The 8,613-nt window shown below is 35.5% G+C and overlaps 1 protein-coding gene across 1 annotated transcript in view; it reads left to right on the forward strand.

Moving 5' to 3' along the window:
* INTU (inturned planar cell polarity protein) overlaps positions 1 to 8,613 on the forward strand; it is a 38,591-nt gene that overhangs the window by 26,941 nt on the left and 3,037 nt on the right. The window contains exons 8-13 of the mRNA XM_010008911.1: positions 1,693 to 1,746; positions 2,923 to 2,985; positions 3,353 to 3,574; positions 4,644 to 5,066; positions 5,623 to 5,720; positions 6,224 to 6,413. Coding sequence (XP_010007213.1) covers positions 1,693 to 1,746; positions 2,923 to 2,985; positions 3,353 to 3,574; positions 4,644 to 5,066; positions 5,623 to 5,720; positions 6,224 to 6,413 — 1,050 coding nt within the window. The remainder of the gene's footprint in view (positions 1 to 1,692; positions 1,747 to 2,922; positions 2,986 to 3,352; positions 3,575 to 4,643; positions 5,067 to 5,622; positions 5,721 to 6,223; positions 6,414 to 8,613) is intronic.

Consider the following 8,613-nt stretch of genomic DNA (forward strand, 5'->3'; position numbering starts at 1 on the left):
GGGATGAAGTGGTTATTCTTTCAGCTTTACTTTTGCCAGGGTTTGCAGAATTATTTCAGATTTGCTACTGTCCAGTAATAGAAGTTGCCATTACGTTGCAAGCCATGAAACAGTGCTGTTTGTTACCAAACAAATTTCTGTTTGCAGGTGTGGCCTTCTCTCTCCTTTCTCTATAATATGAATTGACTCCTCCTTTGTTTTTAGTAGCAGGCTGATGATTTCTTTCCACCTTAGCCCATAGGATGTATCCAGACACTTTTTTTGCTAAATGTGCTTGAGGCCACGGTGTTTGCGATGATTTCAGTCAGACTTCTGCTTTTATAATATGTATGTATTAGCATCCTGGTATATATGTTCTAGCTATAGAAGTACATATTTATGGAGTGTCTCAGAAAAGTTTCTCTAATGTCATAACGCCAGAGCTGGATCTACTATCCAGGGGGAAAATGTGCATGCATAGCCCTGTAATACACCTGTCCACTCGCAAAATCCACGCTCCATAACTGAAGGAGATAAAATGTTTATGCAACACGTAGTTGCTTGTAGAATATATTCAGTCAGCAACTTAATATATATTTTAATATATATTTGAAATACAACTTAGCATACCTCCAACTGTTGTCTCACGTTTTTTTCCTATCCAGGAGATTACAGTTTTTTTCTTGTACTATTTGGTGATTTGAATTTTTTTTTTTTAATGTTCCATACTTTTTTCTTTGCTCTTAAATTTCAGTAGAGACACTGTATTACACTCTGCTCTCTAGTTTAGCTTGCAGGTTGTTTCTTTCTGGTAAAATTGTAGGTTTTAAAGGGATTTAGAAAACAAAGTCGTTTATGATAATTTTTTGCTTTCCAAAATTGTCTTAGATCATCCACGTTTTCCAGAAAATGTTTGTTGTTGCAAAGATGAAATTTCTGGTTACATTTTGGTGAAGATGTTTATATACATAAGGAATATAAACAAAAAAATGCCCATTCTTTGTTGGACAGAAAGCCATTTAAATTTTAACTGGAGGAGAGATGAGAGACCGGTTAGTTGTCGACTGCCAACAGCCTTGCTGGTGTTTCACTGTTTCAAAAACTGGCTGTATTTCAATTAGGGGCAGCCTGTTAATACAGTCCAAGAAGTTTGTAATTATGAGGTTTAGGTTCTTTTCATTAAGTAGCAGATTTATGTCACAAACTTCAGTGGCTGGTACCATGTTCTTTAAAGGAGTGTATTTTTAGTAAAACGCACATTAACCAACCGAGAAATAAGAAAGGTTCAGTAGAACAAAGATGATGTGTGAGAAAGTTCTGGCAATTTCCATACAGACAAAACCTGAATCCATTGTGAAAAAGATTTTTCTAATAACACAGTTGGATACAATAGCATGCCAGATTTCAGAGTTGTCTCTAGTCTTCAAGGGGTAGTCTCTAGAGCCCTTGTTTTAAAGCCCAGTGAAAGTAAGAGTGACATCTCCTTTATACCAAACAGAGTGTTCAACAGGCACACAAGCAAGCAACTTTTACATTAATCTGATGAATTGATATTTGCTATTACTGCTGAAAAGTATGTACAAATTTTTGTCCATTCCCTTTGTACTTGGGAATCCTGATCTTTTGAGACTGGCAAGATAGGGCGAACTATGCTATTGTTATAAGCTAATGTGGTAGAAATATCTACTAAAATGTACTGTTTAAATATTTCAGATAGAAATTGACACAGCACTGAGTGATCTGGAAGCAGCTGATTTTGCAGAGCTGGTAAACATATTTTTTTTTGCTTGCATTGCGCAATATCTCTTTGCCTTGCTGTCATTCAGAAGATTAAAAAAGCACTAATTCCAAACTCAACCAATTTAATCAAGTGGTATACTATACTGTTCTTGTTTTAAGATAGCTCAGTTTTACCCATTCTGTTTATCCTGATTTTCTCTCCATGGTTAACATTATAATCACACTAAAATCCTGTAGAATTAGTCACTGAAAACCTATTATGTACTATAATTTTAAGTCTATGGGGTATCTACAAGGACACTCGAATTTCAAAGTGGCTGATTGTTGTTAGTTTCTTTTTTCATGTAGATAACTGTCTCCTTCCCAAGCAATTGTGAATAAACCCAAAAACTTCTGTGGAGCACTGAGAACTTACTTGTCCTGTTTACAGAAAGCACTTACAAGTCAGGCATATTTTTAATACTGTTAAAGAAGAAGAGAGCAATTTATTTATCATTCACTGTGCATAATAATTTGCGACATATTTTTATTTATAAAAGATACTTGCAGATTCTTAAAACCTAAAATACAAAGTAGGCAGATGTACAGGCCAGCTTGTAAAGAATTTAGAAAAAAAGAATCCCTGTACTAAACAACCTGGATGATTTTTTACAGCAGTGTTTCCAAGTCGTCGTTTATTGCAAAGAAATTGATTGCACCCACTTAATTTAAAATACACTATATGCATCTAAGGATAGTGTTGCTAACCAGAGAGCACTGGGCTTCTGGATTAAAAGATCAGTGAATGTGTATATTTTGGGTAAAATGTCAAACACCGGAAAAAACTGCTTTCACTTGGAAGTTTTACTCTAGGAGGGCCTCTGGTGTTAAGAGTTAGGCTTCAGCTACTTTGCTGTTAAGAACTGAGAATTTGCATATCCTGCACAAAAAGTTTATGGACAGATAAGAACTAAACAGGAAATTTGATATTTTGAGCTAAAAGTTGTTAGAAAAAACTGAAGTTAGATGAAAACAAAAAATGGAGGCTAAAAACTTGGTATTTTGTGTAACTGTTCATTATTAACTGCCACATTGAAAATAAGCAGCAGTCAAAAATGAAAGTATTTAAGATACTGATTAAAGTTGACTAGAATTAGTTCACTTGCACTTGGTAAATAAAATAAATATTCTGAATTTAAAATTATGCAATGTTTTTTTCCACAGTCTGAAGATTACTATGACATGAGAAGATTATATATGATCATGGGTTCTTGTCTCTTCTACAAGGTAATATTAGTGATAAAGGCCTAAAGATTAGGAAATGAAATCTACTCGAGTCAAAGTAACTGCTTCCAGAACCTCAGACATCTGGAAATCTACCCGAGTCAAAGTAACTGCTTCCAGAACCTCAGAAATATGGAAAAACATATACTTGCCTTAAGCATGTATTTCTAGTAACACGGTATCAGGAAAATAGGTGTCAGGAAGTGCTGTGTACTAGGTGGTCTGTAAGAATAAAATACACATTTGAAACTTTCTCATGGGAATATTGCTGCATATGATCCAAGGATTAGAGAGACAGTAATGAGAGAGTAAGAGTCAAGTGAGACTATATTTTACACTGAATGTTCTTATTTTTCTGTGTCTAAAAAAGGGTTACTTGATTGGTAATCACTTGCCAAAGGAAGATCTTCTGGATATAGGTTTATATTGTCGGCACTATTGCCTGTTACCGCTGGCAGCAGAACAGAAGATCGGTCAGTTAGTGATATGGCGGGAAGTATTTCCACATCATCATGTCCAGCCGTGTGACATTTCAAGTTTTACAGGATACACAGAACCTGAAGCAAGATACTTTTTACTGATAGTTGGCTTGGTAAGTTAGCATTTGCAGTACGCCTGTTTTCTGATGCTGTTTTACTGCTGTGTGATGTCTACTGTTCAGAAAGATGAACACTTCACATGCTTTTCATGTAATAGTTGTATGAAATACTCATATTGTAGCTGTTTTGGAGGGTAGAATGTATTAGAGAGCAACATTTTTTAATATATTTGTAGAGCTTACAAGTATAAATTATGCCATCATAGAATACGCTGAGTTGGAAGGGACCCTTTAGGATCATCAAGTCCAACTCCTGTCCCTGTGTAGGGTACCCCGAGAATCATACCATGTGCCTGAGAGCATCATCCAAACACTTCTTGAACTCAGGCAGGCTTGGTGCTGTGACTGTTTCCTTGGGGAGCTTGTTCCACAGCTTAGCCACTTTCTGGATAAAAAACCTTTTCCTGATCTAACCTAAATCTCCTCTGATTCAGCTTCCTGCCATTTCTCTGAGTCCTGTCATTGGTCACAGGAGTGAAGAGATCAGTAGCTGCCCCATCTCTTCCCCTTGTGAGGAAGCCACAGACTGCAGTAAGGTCACCCCTCAGCCTCCTCTTCTCCAAGCCAAATAATGCAAGTGACCTTAGCTGTTCCTCATAAGACATCTCACCACACCCTTCACAATCTTCACAGCTCTCCTTTGGACACTTTCCAATACCTTGATGTCCTTTTTATATTGTGGCGCATTATTTTTATGCGTTTTCACTTCAGTTGAAAATGTTTTTCCTTTTACAATCTTATATATTCACACAACTCATTTCAGAAATGTGTTTGGCCTTTTTTTAAATTTGGACTTATTTTAAAGCAAAGAACTAATGAGTTTATATAGCTTTTATGGTTGCAAGTTTAACTTAAATAACACAATAACAGAAAGATCTCCTTGGACATGATTTGATTAGGAAAAAATAAACAACTTCTCTGGAGATGAAGAAGCAGTGTTGAACCTAGTGCTGTATTTTGCCCACGTATGAGATGAGACAAATATAATACAGCATATTATATACAGCATATTTAATACTGCATATTAAACCAAAGGCTAATGTTGCTACCTCCATGTTTACAGAGACACTTCATGCTGTGTGTCCTACTAGAGGCAGGAGGCTGTGCTTCAAAAGCTATTGGGAATCCAGGACCAGACTGTATATATGTAGATCAAGTCAAAGCCACTATACTTCAGCTGGAAGGAATAGATGCTGGCATTGAGGAAAGGCTAGATTCTCCTTCCATTCCACCTTTAGCATGTGCTGACTGGTTCCTTTCTGCAACACGTGACAAACTGGAGAACTTGACCACCTCACCCATCCCCAATAAGCTACAAAATACTTCCAAATCAGTAACGACTCCAGCAAGCAAAAGGACCCTGTTTGGCGACTCTTCCTTAATGTCACGTAAGCCGAGTCCTACAAGAAACAGTGGAGGACCAGGCCCCAGGAATGAAGGTCCTGTGGAGGATGAAAGCAGCAATCCACAGTCTGTAGTGGATCAGGTCTGAGAGCAAAGACAAGGAGAATTTACAAGGTTCCGGTGGGCTTGGGGGAGGTGGCAATTCTTTTAAAAATTAATTCAAGTAACTTTTCTTTCTTTTTTTTAAAAAAAAAAGCATGCTATAAAAGAATAAATTTAAGAGCCCCCCTGAATTAAATAGAAAATTGTTCTATTGGCTTGGGAACCCCTGGGTGACCCTCAGAGCCATCACATTTTTTATTTTATCATTCCCATTTGGTTTGTTCACATGAATGTGAATGTGAATAAAGTGTGCACAGCTAACTAGTAATCAGCAGAAATAATTGGAGACTATCCCTATAATAATAATGATGTAAAAATAAACTATGAGAACAAAATGCTGTACAGTTGTACCACTGTTTCTACCCCATTCTAGTCCAAAATAGGCTATAAAACAAACTTATGGAACTTAATACAACTCTTTTGGCCTTTTAAAATTGCTGCCCTATTTTCTTTGAAGTAGGTGATTTTTTGGTTTAATTTTGTTCTTTTGTTAGCTGCATTTTCTCTGTTAGTTCATCTATGTGCTTGTTTTTCAGGTCACTAGAAAAAAATATACCCTACCAAATCCATTTAATTTAGGAAACCTCAAAAAGAATCTTTCGGAGAAAGATACAGAACTTCTTAATGCTCTAAAGTAAGACATTATTTTTATTGTTTCATAATCTATCCGTGGATCATTTTTTGAATATGCACAGATCACAGAAGTTCCTGCATAGTTTTATTCTAAGCAAAACTTTGCTAAGCAAGAGTTCTCAAAATTTAAGCACTTAAATGGAGAGCTTCATTAGAAAATACAACTGTTTCTCAAGAATATGTCAGTAGAATGTATGTGCATGTCCCACATACACATGACCTTGAAAATTCAAATAAAAGAGTTTTTGGGCCATACAGGTACCTTGTGCTTCCTTGATGTCACTAGGTAAGTGTACAAAATTTTAAATTGAGTGCTAACAGTCCAATTAGCAGGATTTCCTTGGTATAGAAATAGGCACCTTTTGAATATCTGTATGTATTTTTGTACTCAGTTGTAGTTACCAGAAAACTAATCCATCTTAAGTAACAAAAGTATATGTTTGTTAACTGAGATGTCTTTCAGAATTATTTGAATATTAAATTAATTCTCCTATTTTTTTTAAGGTTGACATCTGGTCCTGAAAATACCCTCTTCCACTATCTATCTTTGGAAACTATGCAAGGAATCTTTATTACTCCAACTCACAAAGAAGTAGAACGGCTTGGTGGCTCAATCCACCCTCAGTTAATTGAGAATTTCTATCGTTGCTGCCTTTCCATTCGTTCCATTTTTCAGCGGTCCATGAGAAAAGAAGTAGAGGCTTTATTTTCTGATTTTCTATTTACATTCTCAATCAGTCTTTCGAGATTGTTTTCACTTAATTATTTAAGTAGTTCACTGGGGCATGTATTTGTATGTGTGTGGTTGTTTTTAAAATTTCTAGTATTTTTTATGTTATGGGCAGGTTCTTTCTTTGACCTTCCAACCAAGTATGCATGCAGTTAGGGCTCTTTCCCACCAAAAATGCCTCCAGTATAGTATTTCCTTATTTTCATATTAGTTTGTAACTTAGGAAAAAGTTTCACGTGCTGTGTTCAGGAACTGTAAGTAGCAAAAAAGGGTGTTTTTTAACCACTGTAATGCTGGGAGGGGATGTCAGATTGGGACCAAAAGGGAATTTAAGCCCCCCATTATGTTGTATGAGCAGTGACAGTGCAGCCTACCCACATTTCATATTCAGTACGCAAACTGCATTTCTGAAAGTCTGGCTAGTTAATTGCACAGCCGATATTGCTTGACATTAAGCAATTTAAGATAACATTTCATGTCTGGTAATTTTGTGACCTATTTAGTCCTGTTGGAAAAAAGGAATAATTAACTATAAACCTAAGTGGAATACTATGTCAGTTGTACTTTTTAGATCCTCACATGATAATCCAAGTGAATTAAATGAGAAATGGGAAATAACAATACAAGTTGAATGAACACAGTTTGCAAATAGCAGCATAATTTTTCTCAATGTCCTTTTCTCAAAGTCCTTTCTGGTTAGACTGATGTGTAAATCATACATGAATTTGTAAGTGTAAAAAAAAATAGGTAAATTTTGTGGATTGTTCTGTCAATTTCATGGCACTAGGAATTGGCTGAGTATGACTTTGGCAACAAGGCATGTATTTTGGGCACTTCTGTTGGGAGATGAAGAAACCCAAAAGCAAGCAAAGAAAATACACAAATACTTATCATAAAATTGCCTTTGTTTACTACTGTTAAACAGTCCATAGTTCATTAAAAAAAAAAAACAAACCTGAAAAGAAACCGTTCAAACACGAGGTGTAGCTTATAAAAAATGAAAAACTCACACTTGGAAGTAAAAAATTCTGGTTTGGCCACAGCTTCCTCTGCCTGTGCTTTTCTGGCTTCTTCAGACATGAGAACATGAGCAGGCAGCAGCTGGCTTGATTCTGCTCTGAAAATCAGAAATCATTGATGAGCATGTGCTGCAGAACAAAGTTTCTCTTACAGAAATTTGGGGTATTTTTTGCATGTTGGCTCCAACAATGAATGCTGAAATTGGCAGGTTGCAATACAGCATGAAGAAAATGTAAATGAATTAATAGAAGTTTTCCTTGTTCATAATGCACAACAAAAAAGTCAAATATAGGAATGTACTATTGAGCTGCTTATTCTTTGGCATCAGCTAAATGCTGTTATAGTTTAGGATTCAGAGAATTGCAGCAATAATGCAAAAGTACTGTGATTTGATCAACAATCTTACCTTATTTCTTGAGAGTTGAAAATTCAAAATTTAACTTTTATATGTGTACAGAAATTTTGAATACATTTTAAATTTATCAAAAATAAGCTCTGTAATCTTGAACTCTGAAATGTATGTCCCTATGTAATAAGCAGCCCTGGCCTCATTTGCTTCATCACCTTAGTATTTTTCTTACTCTCAAATAAAATCGTAAGAAAACAAGTTTTCATGCATAAGGAACTACAGATCCTCATACTTGTATTAAATATGCCCTCTTAATACATGATTGTTCTTGAATATTTTCAGTATGAACAGCATAGAGTAAGATAAGCAAATATATAAATATGTTACCTTGGAAATTGCATTATAAGGATCCCATTTTTTTGGTGGAGATTATTAGACTGAGTACTAATATATTTCTTAAGTTTTTTCCAGCAGTAGCTGAAAAAGTAGCAGTATTAGCAAGAGCAGGGTTTGAAACAATTTTAGGTGCTACAGAAAGATAGAGGAAGGGTTGTCTATCGTGAAATTTATTCCACATTATGATCTAGTAGTGATTCAGTTAGTTAATTTAATCCAAAGCATGTTTAGAGAAATTTAAAATATTTTCTCAGGCAAATATTAGCTGTTTTGTTTCTTAAATGCAAAGGTGCATTTCACTTTTTCTTCTATCATTTTCGAGTAAGTAAGATAGTTGTCATGTTTTGAATATCTTTTATCCTCTAGATCTTCAAACTCTTTGTGTTCAATACTGTAGGG

The sequence above is a fragment of the Chaetura pelagica genome, unplaced genomic scaffold, assembly GCF_000747805.2.
Source record: "Chaetura pelagica isolate M959 unplaced genomic scaffold, ChaPel_1.0 scaffold221, whole genome shotgun sequence".
NCBI classification, from domain to species: domain Eukaryota; kingdom Metazoa; phylum Chordata; class Aves; order Apodiformes; family Apodidae; genus Chaetura; species Chaetura pelagica.